Source organism: Rhinatrema bivittatum, chromosome 14 (genome assembly GCF_901001135.1).
Source record: "Rhinatrema bivittatum chromosome 14, aRhiBiv1.1, whole genome shotgun sequence".
In the NCBI taxonomy this organism is placed as follows: Eukaryota; Metazoa; Chordata; class Amphibia; order Gymnophiona; family Rhinatrematidae; genus Rhinatrema; species Rhinatrema bivittatum.
The window spans coordinates 82,405,390-82,427,051 of NC_042628.1; the positions used below are offsets into that span (position 1 = coordinate 82,405,390).

The following is a 21,662-nucleotide window of genomic DNA, read 5'->3' on the forward strand; positions in this document are numbered from 1 at the left end:
CTCCTCTGCTTGCAAGAAAAGGCTAAGTTATCTGTTTAAGTTGTGCACGGGAAACACGTAGCGGAGACAGAATAAAATGAATACATTAATACTGGCAGCATATTCAGCAGAGCTCTCTGCTTTGGGGATACCCCTAGAGGTTTGTGGTAGAGGGGGATTTTTGATAACAATTTTTTGTTGGTAGGTATTGTTGGGAATCAGTGTTGCTCAGTCCCTACAATACTTTTAGGAATCAGGAAGGGGTAGCATTCGGCCTGTGCTACATCTATTTTTTCTAGAGGGCAGGAGGAGAGAGATTGGATATTGCTCAGCTTCTAGTTGTTGGGTTTTTTTATCCATCTAACTTCAGGATGAGAGTTTAACTGGTCAGAGTTAGCTGGATAACTTTCTCCAGCCAGCGCTGAATACATTTTAGTCACACTCCCGGAATGCCCATAGCCTTTTCTCATCACGGGTAATGACTTACCCTGTCAAACTTTAAATGGTAATAGGCAGGAAATATTAAAACATTGGGTTTTCCAGCCTTTGAATATCAACCTCATGTGTTTTCTTGTTTTTATTCATTCTCTTACAGGTAATTTCAAAGACATAGAGCAGCTCCTCAGTCATCAACCTCTTTCACCGGAAATCAGAAATTATTCTTTTCTCCGGATTTCTACAGCAGAAGACCTTTCTTCTCATGGGCTAGCGATGTCCCAGAGTAGCATCAGCCTGGGTGCTCTGACTGCAGTGCTTTCATCTCAGTCTCTTTACCCACTGGATAAAGCATGTAACCATCTACTATGTCCTTGGCACTTATTCATCATGTTAACTGCCTTATGTATGTATGTAACACATCCCCATATCCATTCACCTCCTGCACCTCAGCCCTGTAACACATCCCCATATCCATTCACCTCCTGCACCTCAGCCCTGTAACACATCCCCATATCCATTCACCTCCTGCACCTCAGCCCTGTAACACAACCCCATATCCATTCACCTCCTGCACCTCAGCCCTGTAACACAACCCCATATCCATTCACCTCCTGCACCTCAGCCCTGTAACACATCCCCATATCCATTCACCTCCTGCACCTCAGCCCTGTAACACATCCCCATATCCATTCACCTCCTGCACCTCAGCCCTGTAACACATCCCCATATCCATTCACCTCCTGCACCTCAGCCCTGTAACACATCCCCATATCCATTCATCTCCTGCACCTCAGCCCTGTAACACATCCCCATATCCATTCACCTCCTGCACCTCAGCCCTGTAACACATCCCCATATCCATTCACCTCCTGCACCTCAGCCCTGTAACACATCCCCATATCCATTCACCTCCTGCACCTCAGCCCTGTAACACATCCCCATATCCATTCACCTCCTGCACCCTCAGACCTGTAACACATCCCCATATCCATTCACCTCCTGCACCTCAGCCCTGTAACACATCCCCATATCCATTCACCTCCTGCACCTCAGCCCTGTAACACATCCCCATATCCATTCACCTCTGCACCTCAGCCCTGTAACACATCCCCATATCCATTCACCTCCTGCACCTCAGCCCTGTAACACATCCCCATATCCATTCACCTCCTGCACCTCAGCCCTGTAACACATCCCCATATCCATTCACCTCCTGCACCTCAACCCTGTAACACAACCCCATATCCATTCACCTCCTGCACCTCAGCCCTGTAACACAACCCCATATCCATTCACCTCCTGCACCTCAGCCCTGTAACACATCCCCATATCCATTCACCTCCTGCACCTCAGCCCTGTAATACATCCCCATATCCATTCACCTCCTGCACCTCAGCCCTGTAACACATCCCCATATCCATTCACCTCCTGCACCTCAGCCCTGTAACACATCCCCATATCCATTCACCTCCTGCACCTCAGCCCTGTAACACATCCCCATATCCATTCACCTCCTGCACCTCAGCCCTGTAACACATCCCCATATCCATTCACCTCCTGCACCTCAGCCCTGTAACACATCCCCATATCCATTCACCTCCTGCACCTCAGCCCTGTAACACATCCCCATATCCATTCATCTCCTGCACCTCAGCCCTGTAACACATCCCATATCCATTCACCTCAGCCCTGTAACACATCCCCATATCCATTCACCTCCTGCACCTCAGCCCTGTAACACATCCCATATCCATTCACCTCAGCCCTGTAACACATCCCCATATCCATTCACCTCCTGCACCTCAGCCCTGTAACACATCCCCATATCCATTCATCTCCTGCACCTCAGCCCTGTAACACATCCCCATATCCATTCATCTCCTGCACCTCAGCCCTGTAACACATCCCCATATCCATTCACCTCCTGCACCTCAGCCCTGTAACACATCCCCATATCCATTCACCTCAGCCCTGTAACACATCCCCATATCCATTCACCTCCTGCACCTCAGCCCTGTAACACATCCCCATATCCATTCACCTCCTGCACCTCAGCCCTGTAACACATCCCCATATCCATTCACCTCCTGCACCTCAGCCCTGTAACACAACCCCATATCCATTCACCTCCTGCACCTCAGCCCTGTAACACATCCCCATATCCATTCACCTCCTGCACCTCAGCCCTGTAACACAACCCCATATCCATTCACCTCCTGCACCTCAGCCCTGTAACACATCCCCATATCCATTCACCTCAGCCCTGTAACACATCCCCATATCCATTCACCTCCTGCACCTCAGCCCTGTAACACATCCCCATATCCATTCACCTCAGCCCTGTAACACATTCCCATATCCGTTCATTCTTCCCCTGTACCTTAGCCCTGTAACACATTCCTGCATCCATTTGCCTCCTATTGTACCTCAGCCCTGTAACACATCCCTATATCCATTCACACCCCTCCTGTATCTCAGTTCTGTAAACACATCTACATATCCATTTACTTCCTCTATCTCAGCCCTATAACATGCCCTCTTATCCAGCACTCGGTTTATAAAATGCTGCATATTTCTGCTCTGAAAGTAAGAGCATATATTTCAATATGCGTGTATATTTCCAATGCAGGAAATATACCCTTTTATAAACATATGTGCACATATTTCACACGTGAAATTATTGTGACACTGCACAAATAAACACCCAGAACTTTATAAAATATGCGTGAATTCTTGGAATCACCAGTTCACCGATTTTTCCTCCGGTTTACCCAGTCCTTTTCCAGCTCACCTAGATGATCTAGCAGCTACCCTGAATCACCATCAGTTCTCCAGATCAACAAATCCACAAACTGCAGACAACAGACAAGTCCAATTTCACTTCCGCCAGTCAATAACTGGATGTATGAATTCATTTGGTAATGCGTATATGGAGATCTCTTGCAAAATAGCAACTACTGCTTGTACAAAATATATGCGCAAAACCAAAAATACACCATCTACTCCTGATGTTTATAAACAAGCAATCACGTGTGCCCATACTAACACACACATATGCTATTTTTACACACATATCCCTTTGAAAATTACCTCCTTAGTGAGAAATAATTTTGCAAATGACTGAGAAAAGTAAATTGGCTGAGGCCCAACTGCTCAAATGTTGGTTTTGCTATGTTTTGAAATAAAGCAATCAGTATTTCTGACAAGTAATTCTGTATATATTAGAGAATAAATCCTCATTTATAGATATAAATCAACAAAATAAAAATGTATTTACACTGAGTTTTGTTGTCAGTTTTGCCTTTTATTTAAAAGAACGCAGTGTTCATAATAATTTATATTTACTACATGTTCAATATTCAGTAAGCCAGCAAGCAGACAAGTTAGCTGGATACCTTGTCCCAGCTCTTCAGCGAGATAAACGTCCCACTAAATATACTCTCCTAAATGTATCCAATAATTTTAAAACCTAATTAGTCATGTTTAATATAACTGGTTGGGTTTTAAAGTTATCCGGCCAGATAACTTGCCCCCTTAACTGAATAAATTGAAAAGATATCCAGTTAAGTGGCAGCGAATAGGAGCAAACAAAACAAATTCTAGGGAAGCTTCCACAATGCCATCAGAGATTGTTCGTACAACATCACTGGTAGCTCACACTTCCAGTTTTGCTACCGCAATCACAGGGACAAAGTGGGAACAAGTGTGCCATGAACAGCTCAAGGCACCATGATGGGGGAAAAAAGTACCAAAAGTGTCAGAAAACTCCCAGGGGTAGAATCAAAACCAAAGAAAGAGTGGCATGAAGAAACCAAAGCACTATGAGAGGTAAAGCAGAGCTGCTTATCTGTAGCAGGTGTTCTCCGAGGACAGCAGGGTGTTATTTCTTACACATGGGCAACATCATCCAACGGGGTCCAACACGGAAAACCTATGCCAAAGTTTCTAGAACTTTGAGTGAGCCATCTGAATCATTACCCATGAAAACCTTCTCCAGTACGGGTACCTCCCCAACATCCTCTTCAGTAAACACCGAAGCAAAGAAATCATTTAATCTTTCCACGATGGCCTTATCTTCTCTAAGTGCCCCTTTAACCCCTCGATCATCTAACGGTCCAACTGACTCCCTCACAGGCTTTCTGCTTTGGATATATTTAAAAAGTTTTTACTGTGAGTTTTTGCCTCTACAGCCAACTTCTTTTCAAATTCTCTCTTAGCCTGTCTTATCAATGTCTTATATTTAACTTGCCAACGTTTATGCTTTATCCTATTTTCTTCTGTTGGATCCTTCTTCCAATTTTTGAATGAAGATCTTTTGGCTAAAATAGCTTCTTTCACCTCCCCTTTTAACCATGCCGGTAATCTTTTACTTGTTTTGTTAAAAGGTAATCAATGTCCAGATGATGTAAATGTCTGTACAAATGAATGTCCTTTCTGTTTCTTTCTGTAAGTGCTGAACTCAGGATTTCCCCAGGAGCTCAAACTCCTGTAGCGCCCCCTCAGGTTTTATTATGCTGCCAAGGGAGAGGGGCTGCACACGAAGAATACCCCCAACCGCACCAGTGTGTAAGAGGGTCAGAGTGGGGGGTTTGCGGGTTACGTTAGCAACTCTGGGATAAATGATCCAAATGCCCTGATCCTTTCTTCTAGGGATCTCTGAGGTTCTCACCACCGCATCATCCCAGTAGGAACCACTCATGTATACCCTGTGCTGCAGGTCATTATCTCTATCAACGTCCAACTCAGTCTCTTACCACTAGGAAAGTATTGTTTTCTACACATCAGTAGAACATTCTAGTGTTTTGCAGCATCTGAAGTACTCAGACATGCTGATTCAGGGCTAAATGGCTCTCCTCCGCCAGAATTTCTCCACTTATTTTAGAGGAAAGACCAGGGCCAAAAACCAGATTCTGACTCAGTTTCGAAACCAACACCTCCACTGCCTTCTGCTTTTCTGCAGAATGGCCTTTGCATATTCACTATTAGCAGAAAACAGTCACTGCACTCCCAATGAGGATGTGCAGGAATGTATCTCGCTGTGTGTTAAAGAATATGTTTAACTTTTAGTAAGGCAAAGTGCATTACATATGGAATCCTATGAGGCATTTCCCTCAACTCACAATCAGAGTCCTATGCAGGTGCCTCTTTGATACATGTAAAGTATGAATACAGACCTGAGAGCTGAAGAGAGGATCTTCATCAGAATCCCATGCAGATGTCACAGCGATATATGTAAAGTACAAATAGTGGACGCACATACTCTAGGAAGGAGATTTTGTTCAATTGGTTCATGACAATAATAAAGAGTCTGCACCTTTGATAAAAAATAAAGTCTAAACATTTAAAAAAGTTATCTTAGACATAAAAAGGAGGCCGAGGAATAAGATTCTAGAAAAGATGCAAGAGCTCAAATAAAGGAAAGTTGATATATGGAGCAAACCAGCTAGTCACAACGCTCTGAATTTCTCTGTTCTAGTGACTGAAAGGCAGCACGGAGTCTGGGCAGGCTGGGGGGTGTGCGATCAATAGGAAGAAATCCCTTAGGCCAGCAGTGCTAAGCCATTAATGTTTATACTTAACATAAAGTGCCTTACTTAAACCAGAACTCCTCAGGGCTATTATATGATCCAATTACAGCAGAATGAGAGTCCATTTTTTGACCGAAATAATGAGCTTAGAGGACCATTAAAATCTTTCTGATGACACGGCCACAGGGTACCATACAGCCCCAGGCTGAGCCAGTCCTGCTTCTACCCCAGTGGCACTGATGGACTTGTATTCTCAGGTATCTCAAGAAACACAGGCAATCAACTGGCACCCAAGCATGCTGCTAACCATTGGTTGATGACCAAGGCCCTTCCCTCTGATGGACGTGAGCCTGACCAGACCCACCTACAATCAGAAGGCTTTTGACAAAGTCCCTCATGAGAGGCTCCTCGCGAAGTTACAAAGTCATGTATTCTATTGTGGATTGATAACGGATTAAAAGGCCGTAAATAGATAGATAAATAGACTAAATGGTCAGTATTCCAAATGGAGAAAGGTTGTTTGTGAGGTACCAAAAGGATTGGTAGTGGGACCTGTGCTGTTTAACATATTGGTAAATGATCTGGAAAAAAGGAATGATGAGTGAGGTGACTCAAAATTATTCAAATTTGTTAAAATAGCAGGCGATTCCAAGGAACTGCAGAAGGACCTGCTGAGACTGGGAGACCTTGCAACTGAATGGCAGATGAAGTACAAGTACATGATGCTGGGATATTGGGAGTCATTACCCAGGAAAAGGACCTTGGAGTCCTTGTGGACAATATGTTGAAATCTTCAACTCAGTGTGTGGCGGTCAAGAAAGCAAATAAAATTTTAGGAAAGATCTGAAAAGGAACGAAGAATAAAATAAAAAAATATCATATTGCCTCTGTATCGAGCTGTTGCGATGAGGACAATCCGGATGTGGATCCTTAGGCCGACCGACCCGAAGGAACAGTCGGTAGGCAGAACTCCCACTGGGCAATTGGAGCTTCACCTGGAAACCCGTGACTCCTCCAGAGGAGCTGTGGGAGCCCGGGTTGCTAGGACTTAGGAGTCTTCGCCCTGGAAGCCCGAGGTCCCCCCAGGAGGAGCCCGTAGAGACCCGGACCGCTGGGACTTAGGCGAGAACAAAGAAACCCAGGAGTGGAATCCGGACTGGAGTCTGGGCAGGCGGCGAGCAAGCAGTAGTCGGGTCACGAACCGGGGTCAAGGCAGGCTGAAGACAACAGGAGTCGAAGTCACGGACCGGAGTCAAGGCAGGCTGAAGACAAGCGTGGTCAAGCGATCCGAGGTCAAGGCAGGAGACAGGCAAGCGGAGTCAGGCAAAGCGGAGTCAGGCAGGAAACAGGCAATCCAGGAACGCAACTCAGAGCTACCAGAAGTAGGGAACCTCGTTGCAAGGCAAGGAAGGCTAGGAACTGCAGGGCTTAAATAGCCCTGCAGCGTCTGACGATCAGAAACGGGAGGAGCCGAGTTTTCCCGCGCTGGTCCCTTTAAAAACGGAGATCAGCCCGCCGCGCGCGCCTGGGGGCGGGGCTAAGCCGCGAGAGAACGCCGGCGGCCGTGAGGAAGCTGGCGCCATGGCGTCCGAAGGCCCCGTAGAGCCGCGGGGGGTCGGAGAGCGGCAGGAGGAAGCAGCGGCTGAGGTCCCGAGTCCGCGGAACGCGGGAGGAAGCGGTGGCTGAGGACCCGAGTCCGCGGAGCGCGGCAGCTCTCCGGGACCCGAGGAGCAGATAAGGCCTCGGACGCCACGGTGGCGACCGAGACCGCAACAGTACCCCCCCTCTTACGTCCCCTCCGCCGAGGGCCAGGCTTCCCGGGATGGTCCAGATGAAATTGAGTTAGCAATGATTTGTCCAAGATGTTCCGAGCTGGTTCCCAAGAATCCTCCTCGGAACCGCACCCCTCCCATGCCAGCAGGTACTCCCAGCGACGGGCATGGAAGCGAACGTCCAAGACTTCTCGTACCTGATACGTAGGCTCCGTAGACGTAGGAGATGATAGTGCATCAGTGGAAGGATGGTGGTACCTGGACAGTACCACCGGTTTCAGCAAAGATACGTGGAACACGTTATGGATGCGAAGTGATGACGGAAGACGAAGTCTGTAGGATACTGTACCAATACGCTCTGCAACTTGAAAAGGCCCGCAGTATCGAGGAGCCAACTTACGAGAGCGTTTAGGTAGCTGGAGATTCCGAGTACTTAACCACACCTTGGTACCTGGCAGAAAAACTGGTGCTGGTCGTCGAAGACGGTTGGTATACTGTTGGGACTTTCTTGCTGCCGTGGTCAGTTTGAGTTGAATCCCCTTCCAGAGATGATGCACTTGTCGTGCTGTGGTTAAGGCAGCAGGTGATGGAATAGAAATAGGAAGCGGCAACGGTGGTCTTGGGTGACGTCCATAGACGATCTGGAAAGGGGTTCGTCCTGTGGCAGTATGGGTGTGATTGTTGTAGGCGAACTCTGCCCAAGGCAGGAGAGAAACCCAGTTGTTTCCCTTTTCGGAGATGAAACTGCGGAGGAAAGTTTTAAGAGTGCGGTTCGTGCGCTCTGTCTGGCCGTTAGTCTGGGGGTGAAAGGCCGTGGACAAATTTAATTGGACCCCAAATTTCCTGCAAAGGGCACGCCAAAAACGAGCCGTAAACTGTGGCCCTCGATCCGATACGATACTCTGTGGTAGTCCATGAGCCCGGAAGATGTGGAGAGTAAACAGAAGAGCGAGTTCAGGTGCAGAGGGCAGCTTAGGCAAAGGTACCAGGCGAATCATCTTAGAAAAACGGTCTACGGTTACCCAAATCACCGTATTACCTTCCGAGGGGGGCAGATCCACTACAAAGTCCGTGGCTATGTGGGACCAGGGTTCCACGGGAATAGGCAGCGGCTGCAGGAGCCCCCAGGGCCGACCACTAGGCGGTTTCTGTCGGGCACATACTGGACATGAGTCGACATATACTCGGATATCTTGTCGCATTCGAGGCCACCAGTAATATCGGCTAAGCAGATCGAGCGTCCTCTCCCTGCCGGCGTGACCCCCAGAAAGAGAGTCGTGGCCCCAAGCTAAGACTCTTCTGCGGTCTTTGTGGGAAACCACCACTCGTCCTAGGGTGGAAACTGTGGTGCTGGCTAACTGGATTTTAGCGGGATCAATAATGTGTTGTGGGAGGTCTTCCTTCTCCTCCTGCATTTCATAACGGGAGAGCGCGTCAGCCCGTATATTCTTCAAGGCGGGCCGGTACTTCAGTAAGAAATTGAAACGGTTAAAGAAAAGGGACCAACGGGCTTGTCGAGGATTAAGGCGTTGGGCCTGGTTAAGGAACTCCAGGTTCTTATGATCTGTATAAATTGTAACCGGATGAAGGGAGCCCTCCAACCATTGTCTCCACTCCTCCAGTGCAAGTTTGACCGCCAACAACTCCTTATCCCCAATGCCGTAATTGCACTCGGCAGACGAGAATTTCTTGGAAAAGTAGGAGCAGGGTAGGAGATGTCCGGAGTTAGAGACTTGCGAGAGGACCGCTCCCACAGCGATGTTAGAGGCATCGACTTCGACAAAGAATGGCCGTGTTGGATCCGGGTGCCGTAAACAAGTATCGTGGAGAAACGCCTTCTTTAATTGTTCGAAAGCCTCACAAGCTCCCTCAGGCCAATGGCGAGTGTTTGCTCCTTTCCGAGTTAGCGCGGTTAGAGGTGCCACCAAGCGAGAGTACTGGGGAATAAAGTGTCTATAGAAGTTAGCAAACCCCAAGAAACGTTGCAATGCTTTTAGCCCCTTGGGTCGGGGCCACTTCCTGATGGCGGAAACCTTGCTGGGGTCCATCCGGAAACCAGTAGAGGACACTATATACCCAAGGAAGGGTAATAACTCTTGCTCAAAGAGACATTTTTCGAACTTAGCATACAAATGGTGGTCTCGTAAGATCTGGAGTACTTGTCTCACATGTTGCCGATGGGAGGCAAGATCCGGGGAGTGTATGAGAACGTCGTCCAGATAGACGATCACGCAGGAGTGCAGCAAGTCACGCAGAATCTCATTCATCAAGTGTTGGAATACAGCGGGAGCGTTGCACAGTCCAAACGGCATCACTAGGTATTCATAATGACCGTCCCGGGTATTGAACGCCGTCTTCCATTCGTCCCCGGGACGGATTCGGACCAGATTGTATGCACCGCGGAGGTCCAATTTAGTGAAGATTTGGGCTCCTTGGAGTCTGTCCAACAATTCCGGAATGAGAGGAAGCGGATACCGGTTCTTCTTAGTGATAGCATTGAGCCCGCGGTAATCAATGCAAGGCCGCAAGGCTCCATCCTTTTTTGCAACAAAAAAGAAACCTGCTCTGGCGGGAGACTTGGAAGGGCGTATGAAGCCCTTGGCCAGATTCTCGGTGATGTATTCAGACATAGCCCGGGTCTCTGGCTGAGACAAAGGATAGACTCGTCCTCGGGGGGGAGTAGTACCTGGAAGCAACTCTATCGCACAGTCAAACGGTCGGTGTTGCGGTAACAATTCTGCCTTTTCCTTGGAAAAGACGTCCAAAAAGTCAGCATACGGAGCCGGTAATACCGGCGAGGTGTAAGCCAGTGGAATCCGTTGGAATCTTTTCGCTTGGAGGCAGGATTGGAAACACTCAGAACTCCACTGGGTAATCTGAAAATCCCTCCAGCGAATCACAGGAGAATGTTTCTGAAGCCAGGGTAACCCAAGAACCACCGGATGTACAGCTCTCTCCAACACAAGCAACGAAATCTCCTCTGTGTGTAATACGCCCGTCTGCAAAATCAACGGTACGGTCTCGGAGGAGATGCACCCCGACAAGGGGGTACCCTGAATGGAGGTTATCCGCAAGGCAGGAGTCCTGGATCGCGTAGGGAGATTCAGCTGTTGCACCAAATCTTTAGTAATGAAGTTGCCTCCAGCCCCGGAGTCTACTAGGGCTTGCGTGAGGAAGGAACCGCCAGGATATTCCAAGGTTACCGGTATAGTACATTGAGGAGCAGGGCTCAGGCAGCCTAGGGGACACTCCTCCCTTACACCTAGGCGCGGGAGTTTTCCGCCCGTTCTTTACACTGTGCAAGGTAGTGGCCCTTTCCGCCACAGTACAGGCACAGCCTCAAGTCCCGGCGTCGCTGTCTTTCTTCGGGTGACAAAGATGAACGGCCCACTTGCATGGGCTCGTCAGAGGCAGTTGCTGGTGCAGGTGCAGTTCCTCGTGACCCCGAACTTGAATTCGAGAACCTGGGAGTCACGGACGTCGAGCGTCGGAACGGACGCCCCTCTTTCGCCCTCTACTGCAAACGCCGATCAATACGACCCGCTACGTCAATCAGGGAACTCAGGGTCTCCGGCAGATCCCGAGCCGCTAGCTCGTCCTTAATACGACCGGCTAAGCCCTCCAGGAACACGCCCCGGAGAGCCTCATCCTGCCAGCCTACCTCGTGGGCGAGGGTGCGAAAATCCAACGCGTAGTCCGCCAAAGTCCGCGATCCTTGCCGGAGCTGGAGTAACTCTGAAGTAGTGGAGGCCTGGCGCGCTGGCTCATCAAAGGCCGCTTTGAATTCTTCCACAAAACGGTTCAGATCCCCCAGGGCAGGATCATTATTCTCCCACATGGGGGAAGCCCAATTCAGGGCCCGTCCGTCCAGAAGGGCAAAAATGTACGCCACCTTGGTGCCATCAGTAGGGAACTGGTTGGGCAGTAATGCAAAGCGCACATAACATTGGTTTAAGAACCCTCGACACGCCTTGGCATCCCCGGCATAGCGAGAGGGTGCTGGGAGCTGCGTAGGGGACTGGAGGGTTACCAGTGGTGCAGGAACGGGTGCTGGTACCGGAACAGGGGCGGGCGGCTCGGTATCCATGCGAGACGCCAGCCGCTCTACTGTAGCAGCCAGGGAGTCCAGGACTTGCTGTTGCTGAACCAGCCGCTGGGCCAAACCCGGGATGGCCTGTAGCCCGGCGAGGTCTGCCGGATCCATGGCCTTGCAAACTGTTGCGATGGAGACAATCCGGATGTGGATCCTTAGGCCGACCGACCCGAAGGAACAGTCGGTAGGCAGAACTCCCACTGGGCAATTGGAGCTTCACCTGGAAACCCGTGACTCCTCCAGAGGAGCTGTGGGAGCCCGGGTTGCTAGGACTTAGGAGTCTTTGCCCTGGAAGCCCGAGGTCCCCCCAGGAGGAGCACGTAGAGACCCGGACCGCTGGGACTTAGGCGAGAACGAAGAAGCCCAGGAGTGGAATCCGGACTGGAGTCTGGGCAGGCGGCGAGCAAGCAGTAGTCGGGTCACGAACCGGGGTCAAGGCAGGCTGAAGACAACAGGAGTCGAAGTCACGGACCGGAGTCAAGGCAGGCTGAAGACAAGCGTGGTCAAGCGATCCGAGGTCAAGGCAGGAGACAGGCAAGCGGAGTCAGGCAAAGCGGAGTCAGGCAGGAAACAGGCAATCCAGGAACGCAACTCAGAGCTACCAGAAGTAGGGAACCTCGTTGCAAGGCAAGGAAGGCTAGGAACTGCAGGGCTTAAATAGCCCTGCAGCGTCTGACGTCAGAAACGGGAGGAGCCGAGTTTTCCCGCGCTGGTCCCTTTAAAAACGGAGATCAGCCGCGCGCGCCTGGGGGCGGGGCTAGCCACGAGAGAACGCCGGCGGCCGTGAGGAAGCTGGCGCATGGCGTCCGAAGGCCCCGTAGGGCCGCGGGGGGTCGGAGCGGCAGGAGGAAGCAGCGGCTGAGGTCCCGAGTCCGCGGAATGCGGGAGGAAGCGGTGGCTGAGGACCCGAGTCCGCGGAGCGCGGCAGCTCTCCGGGACCCGAGGAGCAGGTAAGGCCTCGGACGCCACGGTAGCGACCGAGACCGCAACATCGAGCCATGGTGAGACTACAACTTGAGTATTGTGTATGCAGTTCTGGTCTCCCCATTTCAAGAAGGATATAGAGGAAATAGAAAAGGTGCAGAAACAGTTTTTGAAACCACCTACTGTAGACTTCTCGGAGCAGGACATTCTGTGAAAAAAAAAATCTTTTTTTTTTTTTTAAATAGCACTAAAAAGTACTGTTTGGGGGCTGCTGAGGCAGTGCGGCAACTTAATAATTGACAAGTTTACAAAAAATAAAGTATTGAAGAAAACTTTTAGAGGAGAGAGAGATAGGGTACAGGTCCTTGCTGATACTCAGATGAAAAAAGACTGAGGGGGCTCAGGAAGCATTGCCAGTGCAGACATTTTTGACTGTAAGCAACCTTGATCCTTGGATAAGGCACTATATACATTTTTAAAATAAATAAGTAAATGCATTTCTGCACATGCTCAGTAGAGCAAAAGATCTATGAGTTTAGACAGAAGAGTCCATTTGGTGCCTTTGGATGACATCATCTACATGTCATGCCCTGTTTGTGGATGGAGAAACACTGATGCCACTGAAGAAAGGTAGTTCAATGATGATAAACTCCCTGCTCTTCTGCACTATTATTTAGATCCTTTTTAACCTAAAACAGTGCTTCAGTTTTGGGTTGTGTCAATGGCAACATATCTTGCCCCAATGGCTCGTGTGCCTAATTGCAGCCTATACAGAGAGGCACAGGAGCTTAGAGGACCATTAGGGTGAAGTATCGATAAAACTTTTGTCTCATTTTGTTTGGTTTTTCTTCCCTTTTTTCATATTTTTTTTTGTTTCATTATGTTTTTTCTCATTTTCTAAATTTTTAATTTAGTGCACACTATTCTGAAGTAGCATGCTATTTTTTATTTAGTGCATACTAACTCAAATACTGCATAATAAATAAAAAATGGTACACACTAACTCAAAATAGTACGCAGCAAATAAAAACTTTTAAAAAGAGCCTATATGGTTAAAAATGAAAGCACATTCCTAGTATCCATGAGATTACAAGGCTATTGCCCTTCTCATGCCCAGGATCTGATCTGGGCACATTCTGGTGAATGAAGAGTCATCTCACTGTCCAGGAGAGCATTGTATGACTTCACCCTGAGAAGGTCGTTCTCTCATGGCTTCACTTTGTGAGAATTATGCAGAACTTCTTTGTATGCTGGAAGACTGCAAGATGTCACCATCTGTGTGGCTGTCGATATTAGGGAGGCTCAATGTTCACTAATATTAGATTGAGAATTAATGTTGGCCTTCGGTTACATTACCATTAAGGCCTGGGTAAACACTTTAGTATGGTAACCTCCTCCTTAACAGCTAATAAGAGTGTAGGTTACCATTCAAATACAGTTTCTCCCTTTGAGGGATCTGGAATCTCCATCCCATTGGAGAATCTATATAGCAGCTCCCTACAGAGAGCTCAGGAGGCAGTCCCTTATGGGTTGCTGAGAGTTAGAAGGTAGAGAGGAGTTTAGCTTCCGTTGTTTTTCAGGCCTAGTCAGAAAAACTAGGCAAACCCTGCCTGGTGGCCCTGACAAGGGTTGGGAATGGTTTCCTTATCCAAGCCACTCCTTAACTGGTTAGGAGTTTCCCTCTGGGTCTAATTTGTGGGTTTAAGATTTTAAGTAGTAGGAGCCTTGTGAGAGCCTGTATGCCAGCAGGGCTCAGGGCAGGGTGAACTCTGTGTCTGGGGCTGTGCAGGTTAGGGAAGGCCTTCCTTCCATAAGGAACGGGGTGTCAGTGACTTGCTGAATGTTACGGGCCCCAGAGTCTGGGAAACCCACCTTGGAGCAACACAGGACTGCAAGGAAGGACTGAGGGCAGGACAAGGGCCAGTTTTCCACCTAGCCAGCCCCCTCCCACTCAGGTTGGGCCTTTGGGTTCTGGGGGCCAATAGGCCTCTGCAGCAGCAGTACATCATAGTGGTGAGTCTACCCAGCCAAGGCTTGGACAAGGCAGTCTTGGCAGGCAGGATGAGGTGGGCAGGACGAGGCACGGCTAGATACTAAGCAGGAACTAGACAAAACAAGGGTGAGACAAGGCAAGGACAGCACTCTGGTACAGGCAAGACAAAATACTTGGAGCAGACAAGACAAAGTGAACAAAGCAGACAGAGCAGGAATCAGACAAGGGAACAAAGAACATGCAGTCCAAAGGCAACAAGGCGATAGCTGGAGTAGGTCTGAAGGCTTCAAGGCAAGATTCAAGGTAGATTAGGCCAGAAGGTTTAAAGACAGAAAGCAAGGCAGGTCAGGCCTGAGGACCTCAAGGCAAGACAGAAGCTAGACGGCTAGAAGACAAGAAGGTCCAAAGGCCACAAGGCAAGGCAAGGCAGAAAACCAATAGATCACAAGGCAAGGCAGAAGGCCACAAGGCAAGACACAACAGCCAGAAGTGACACCATGAGAAGGCAAGTCTAGAATGGCAGGGCAGGCTTACATAGGGCTAAGGCTGAGGCATGAGAAGGGCAGAGAAGAGGAGCTTGACAAGCCTAGAGGTGAGGCTTACTGAGGGACTCTGCTGGTGGGGAGGCGTCATTGCAGGAGACAAGAAGCTAGGATATTATCTGCTGCACAGCCTTATTCTAACAGTACCCCCCTTTTAAGCCCCAATTTTCATGAGGGCTATGGACAGATAAATAAGGCATGGCTCAGCTGAAGTGAGAAGGCAAAACTTGGCTGGAAAGCTGGATATCCAAAGTGGCATCAGGAGAGTCGCCTGTTTCTGGGCACTTAGCATCATGCTGTGAAAGAGCGCCCCCTTCTGAGCAGTACAGGTGCTTGGACAGGAGCACTGCTGATTTTGGATGACTGAAAGCAGAACCATAGGCACAAGACTTACGATTCTTGGAAAACTGGACCACTGGCATAGGGTGAATGGAGGGTGGAAACACTCGTAAGGGGTGTGTGGAGCATGAGACCTCTGGCTCAGGATCCATTGACTGGACCACCGGCACAGGTTGCTTGCAAGTAGAACTGTTGGAATGTTAGACTTGGGCACCTCCTGGAGCAGCACAGCTGGACTGGTCTCTCGGGGTTGACAGAGGGGTAGACAAAGCAGGCTCCCACTGGGATAAGACTGTAGTTGCCAGTTTTTCCTGGAGTGGATCATCTGAACTGGAGTACTCCGGAGGCTAAGATAGATCTATGGCTGCTGGATCGAACTTCTCTTGAAGCAGAGGTTCTAAAAGAATTCTCACTTCACTTACTGACGAGAAGTGCTGACAACACTTGGAGACAGAACAGCAAACTGGCATCTACTCTGTGGAGCAAGAAGAGCGTTGGTCTCTGAAAAGTTTTGCAAGTTTCTTTCTTAGCTATCAGCATTGAGCTCGTTAACAGGTTACTGTAATCATCTGTGGTTTTCTGATTTCTAGAAGCAGCATTAATTAGCTGTGCTTGCCTCACAACTTCTACAGTGTTGCGCTCATCTGTCACAGACGGCTGTGACCGCTCTGTCTTACTTCTTTTATTCCTCTCTCCTCCTCCTTGGGCAAGATGGCTGCCTCCGGTGCTGAGTGCTGAGAGCCTCGGCGTCTCCAGACAAGCATGGGCGTCCCAGTCTGCCATGCTCACTCCCGTGGCCTCCTAGGGCGCACGCGGGCACAGCTCCTGCGCTCTAATACACGTCATGGCGGGAACCTCGGGAGCGTCCCCACCGCATGACGTCAGTACCTCCGGGTATATCTAGCCTCCACTTCCGATAGCTAATCGAGTTAGCAAAGACTTCGGTTTAAGCTGCTCTGTCTGCTCTAAGCTGCATGCTTAGACGCTGCTTCGCTCCAAGGACCTCGTTCCTCAGAAGCTCTAAACACCTGCTCCTCGGGGGTCTCTCGCTTCCATCTCCCTTCGGGTCTTCACTAACAAGACAACTGCTCTTTGGGGGTCTTTCTCTTCTCTGTACCTTACACGATATCAGAACTTCAAGTACTCGCTCCACGAGGGCCTTTCATCAGTATCCTGCACCAAGGACCTTCGGTGGTGCAGGATATTGCACCAGTGAGTCACCTATTCCTGTGAGTACCTCTACGATCTGGTGCTCCTATACCAGCCACCAGCAATGGCATCGCCGGACTGTGGGCTACTGCCTATCATATCATCTGGGTGAGAATCTACATCTGGGGCTCGTTGAGAATATTGGCACTTCGCAGACCTCAGTGCCTACCTGCCTACATTATCTATACAGCAGTACAATAAAGCCTCCATTCATTCTGTGTCTGTCCAGTCACCCCAGCCTATCACTACAGTTCCCCGCGGGGCTCCTCCCCATGGGCATAGTCATCACTGTAGTGACCAAGAGTCCACAATGCCTCAAATACAACATACAGACGGGGACAGAACTGGATTAAGCAGTGCTTTCACTTGTCTCAGGGATTTTAAGCTGGAATTACAAGAAGATTTCACTTTCCCAGGTGAGCATTTTAATATCTTTGAACGTGCTGAGGTGGAATTAAATGTGTAGTTTAATTTATCCTGGTCAATATGAACAGAATCCAAATTGGTCAGGCAAGCTAGGGTTTTCAGTGCTTCTGTTTGCTCTTGGTTCTCTGTGTTACATTCAACAGAAAATTTCTGGCCATGCTGGTAATTTCCATTACTCTAAGCACTTCTCGGCCACTGATGGTGTTCAGAGGATCTTTTCCCTCATTACAGGAATTGGTATTCCGGGCTGCTTGCTCGACCATTCAATCTGCCGTTATTGCAAACCTTGGCTCCAACCAGTTGCTGCAATCTGCATACATAGTTCCTCGTGCTGAGGGTGACGTGGCAAGCATACCGCCAGTTTTATACTGCCTTATTGGTGATGCATCAAGTACGTCAACACTGACATCGTATGCACACCATGCACATCCTCCTCATCTTCACACCCTTCCTCTCCCGCTGAACCTCGAACGCAGGATCGAGCACCATTTTAATAAGTTTCGCAGCTTTTCTCTACTGCTCCCGTGTACACTGTAGGGTCGCCAAACATCACAGTTAAAGCTGCAAGCACATGATTTCACTTCTCCACCACCCTTAAGCCCCACATTACTGGGTGCCATTTTATGTAACCCTTTTCTTCTAAGGGGCATCTCCTCTAAGGGCACCTGAAGGAATTTAGATTGTTCGGGGATATTTTCTTTTGCCACAGGTTCCCTCCACTTGGATTACCCCAGGGGTGAGTTCTTTCTATGGGGAAAAGCAGATGCTTGTGGCCCAGGCAGTGAGGTGACTTCCTTTCTGGTGTACAGCTGGTTATTATAAGTCACTTATGCTGATCGGGTCAAGGACACAGGATTGGGTGTTCAAAAAATAAAGCTTACTTATTTTGTTAAAAGGTAATCAATGTCCAGATGATGTAAATGTCTGTACAAATGAATGTCCTTTCTGTAAGTGCTGAACTCGGGATTTCCCCAGGAGCTCAAACTCCTGTAGCACCCCCTCAGGTTTTATTATGCTGCCAAGGGAGAGGGGCTGCACAAGAAGAATACCCCCAACCGCACCAGTGTGTAAGAGGGTCAGAGTGGGGGGTTTGCGAGTTACGTTAGCAACTCTGGGATAAATGATCCAAATGCCCTGATCCTTTCTTCTAGGGATCTCTGAGGTTCTCACCCCACATCTGGGAACAGTGTACAGCACAAAAATCACCACTTTACTGTAAACATTAACTTTTTACTATGAACAAGTACGCAGAACACCTCAGAAATGATAAAGCAACAGAATGGAAAATAATTATTAATAGCATGCATCCATAAGCCTGACAATCACAAATTGGCCAAATATTTGTCTAGTAAATTAAGCAACCTGCCCAATCAACCAGTGCTATGAGCAACTCGAATCATCAACAGCAGTCTGTGGATTCTCCTGCTCAGACTGCCCTCTGGCAAACCTTAAGGGTAAATGTCCTACCAGTGCACAACAAAAATGTTCTACTGTTACTTTCAATAGTCCCCAGTACGAGGAGTGTATACACCCCAAAAAAAAAAAAGAAGGAAAATCACAAGAACGTTGGGCACGAATATCAGTATGAAAGTGGTTGTTAAATCATAATCAATGCAGGCTGTATAAGTTGAGAAGTATTGGCACTCTCTGGGAAAACTCGTCTTATAGATGCTCCAAAACAGGGGAAACAAGCTGGTTCCTGCCATGATGCAGGGATTTAGAACTTCAGGGCAGGCCTCTACTTGGTTGGCAGCAAACAGCAGGGGTTTATCTTGCAGCTCACTGATGCAACAGTCCGGGCCCCATAAAGACAGCAGGACTCGCTGTACTGTGGCTGCAGGAGGGGATTTAAACTTTCAGCTCCTGGACTCTCCTTCTGCTGTGCTCTGTCTCCTGGAAGCCATGGGCGAAGGGCAAGGAGGGATCCTAGCCCAAGCACAGCTCTCTGCTTTCCTTCCCCTGCTGCTCCCTCTCTCTCATCTGCATTCCTCGTGCCTTTTTCTTTGCTCCTCCCTGATTGATCTGACGTTCTCTCCTCTCTCCGGGTAAGAAGCTGGTTCCCCATTGGCTCATTTTAGTAACTGAACCCCCTGTGCCTCTTGTAATCTGATAATGGCTGCTTCTTGCAACAGTACAAGTCTCATGCTGGATTTACACTGAAACAGTTTTATTATGACATCTATCTGCCCCATAGGGAAAAACAACAGTGCCCAGTTGTACCCTTGCTGCAAATCTGGAATACAGTTGCCACCAGTCTAGTTATTATTTTTTGTTGTTTGTTTTTATTTTTTCTGTCCCTGGGTTACATCATACATCCCGTCACCAGGTAAGGTCTGGGGGGCAGGGACCCAAATCAGGCAGTCCGGCCACACTCCCTTTACATGAGAGCTTAGCAGTCCCCTACTCCTGCAGGGTCCCAGACTGCAACAGGTTTCCTTTGAATTTTCACAGTCCTACCTGGATTCAGCCAACTTCACACAGTGACTCAACCTGCACCTGTGTCCCATTCAGCGATACTGTAGAGGATCTTCCTTGATGCTCCTCAGCCTCTTATTTTTGTTTTTTCTTCTGAGACTCCCAGAAGGGAAGGCATTAAGTCTCTCCAAAGGAAAGACAGGATAAACACTTCTCCTGTGCCAGAAACAAGATATCTCACTAACTGTTCTAATAGCTTCTGGGGCCACTTTCCCTGCAGCCCTTCCTAACTTTTGAGGAGCACTAACAGCTCCAGGATGTAACCCAGGCAAAATAGTCCTTAACTCAATCTAAACCCTTATAAACTCTCTTGATCTCTCTCTGCTGGTACCTAACCTGGCAGGTGTTTTCCCAAAGCATCTGGAGTGAAGCTGTAGGCCTCACCACAATGAAAAGGTCCCACAGCACTAGGGCCTCTACTTTCCTCAGCCTCTCTTCTCGACTCTTCCTGAATCTAGCCCTAGTCCCTTACTTATAGCAGGGTACACCCATGCAGCTCCCTTGTAGAGGAGGAGCTGTAAAATGGTATTCCCTCTAGTTTTTTTTTCTATAGGGACTAAGTGACATCTAGTGGTCAACCCATAACTTGACATGAGATAATGTGTTAATGATGATTCCAGATCTTTTTCTTATGCATATGTTAGAAACAATGTCTGGAATATTTTGCTGGATATCAACATACTAGAAATATCCTGTACGGAGACCCACATGCAGCTCTACCAGGGCACCTCGCTCCTGCCCTGCTGCTCCATGTGCTATCCCAGCACTGCCATCCCCATACACAGCCTTGCCAATGCACCTCACCCCTACCCTGCTTCTCCTCCCCTGCTATCCCAGCAGTGAGATCCTCACTGCTGGGATAGCAGCTACAAAAGTAAAAAATGTCCAAGAGGCGTGGTCATTGTTAAAAAAATACCATTCTAGAAGCACAGTCCAGATGGATTCCACACATTAAGAAAGGTGGAAAGAAGGCAAAACAATTACCGGCATGGTTAAAAGGGGAGGTGAAAGAAGCTATTTTAGCCAAAAGATCTTCATTCAAAAATTGGAAGAAGGATCCAACAGAAGAAAATAGGATAAAGCATAAACATTGGCAAGTTAAATGTAAGACATTGATAAGACAGGCTAAGAGAGAATTTGAAAAGAAGTTGGCAGTAGAGGCAAAAACTCACAGTAAAAACTTTTAAAAATATATCCAAAGCAGAAAGCCTGTGAGGGAGTCAGTTGGACTGTTAGATGATCGAGGGGTTAAAGGGGCACTTAGAGAAGATAAGGCCATCGCAGAAAGATTAAATGATTTCTTTGCTTCGGTGTTTACTGAAGAGGATGTTGGGGAGGTACCTGTAATGGAGAAGGTTTTCATGGGTAATGATTCAGATGGACTGAATCAAATCACGGTGAACCTAGAAGATGTGGTAGGCCTGATTGACAAACTGAAGAGTAGTAAATCACCTGGACCGGATGGTATACACCCCAGAGTTCTGAAGGAACTAAAAAATGAAATTTCACACCTATTAGTAAAAATTTGTAACTTATCATTAAAATCATCCATTGTACCTGAAGACTGGAGGATAGCAAATGTAACCCCAATATTTAAAAAGGGCTCCAGGGGCGATCCGGGAAACTACAGACCGGTTAGCCTGACTTCAGTGCCAGGAAAAATAGTGGAAAGTGTTCTAAACATCAAAATCACAGAACATATAGAAAGACATGGTTTAATGGAACAAAGTCAGCATGGCTTTACCCAGGGCAAGTCTTGCCTCACAAATCTGCTTCACGTTTTTGAAGGAGTTAATAAACATGTGGATAAAGGTGAACCGGTAGATGTAGTATACTTGGATTTTCAGAAGGCGTTTGACAAGGTTCCTCATGAGAGGCTTCTAGGAAAAGTAAAAAGTCATGGGATAGGTGGCGATGTCCTTTCGTGAATTGCAAACTGGCTAA

General features: G+C 48.3%; 2 protein-coding genes and 1 long non-coding RNA gene across 9 annotated transcripts in view; 2 read left to right on the top strand and 1 right to left on the bottom strand.

The window, feature by feature from the left end:
- LOC115075692 (phospholemman-like) overlaps positions 1-2,087 on the top strand; it is a 95,217-nt gene extending 93,130 nt beyond the window's left edge. For all 4 annotated transcript variants that reach the window (XR_003852577.1, XR_003852578.1, XM_029576329.1 and 1 more), the window contains one exon: positions 575-2,087. Coding sequence is in view for 1 of the 4 variants with exons in the window: in XM_029576329.1 (XP_029432189.1) it covers positions 575-578 (4 nt within the window). In the remaining 3 variants the exon portion in view is untranslated. The remainder of the gene's footprint in view (positions 1-574) is intronic.
- Positions 1,990-3,310, bottom strand: LOC115075694. Of its 4 annotated transcripts, none has more exons than XR_003852580.1 (5): positions 2,674-3,310; positions 2,588-2,639; positions 2,176-2,381; positions 2,100-2,142; positions 1,990-2,023 (listed from the first exon to the last, which is right to left on the bottom strand). It is a non-coding gene; the product is annotated as an uncharacterized LOC115075694 (long non-coding RNA). The 4 variants fall into 4 exon arrangements; XR_003852582.1 differs by having other exon boundaries at positions 2,176-2,347; positions 2,382-2,639; positions 2,674-3,307; XR_003852579.1 differs by having other exon boundaries at positions 2,176-2,639; positions 2,674-3,309.
- A 9,379-nt stretch (positions 3,311-12,689) lies between these two features.
- Positions 12,690-21,662, top strand: part of LOC115075654 (FXYD domain-containing ion transport regulator 7-like) — a 116,084-nt gene continuing 107,111 nt past the window's right edge. The window contains exon 1 of the mRNA XM_029576228.1: positions 12,690-12,760. Within this exon, the coding sequence (XP_029432088.1) occupies positions 12,690-12,760 (71 nt within the window). The remainder of the gene's footprint in view (positions 12,761-21,662) is intronic.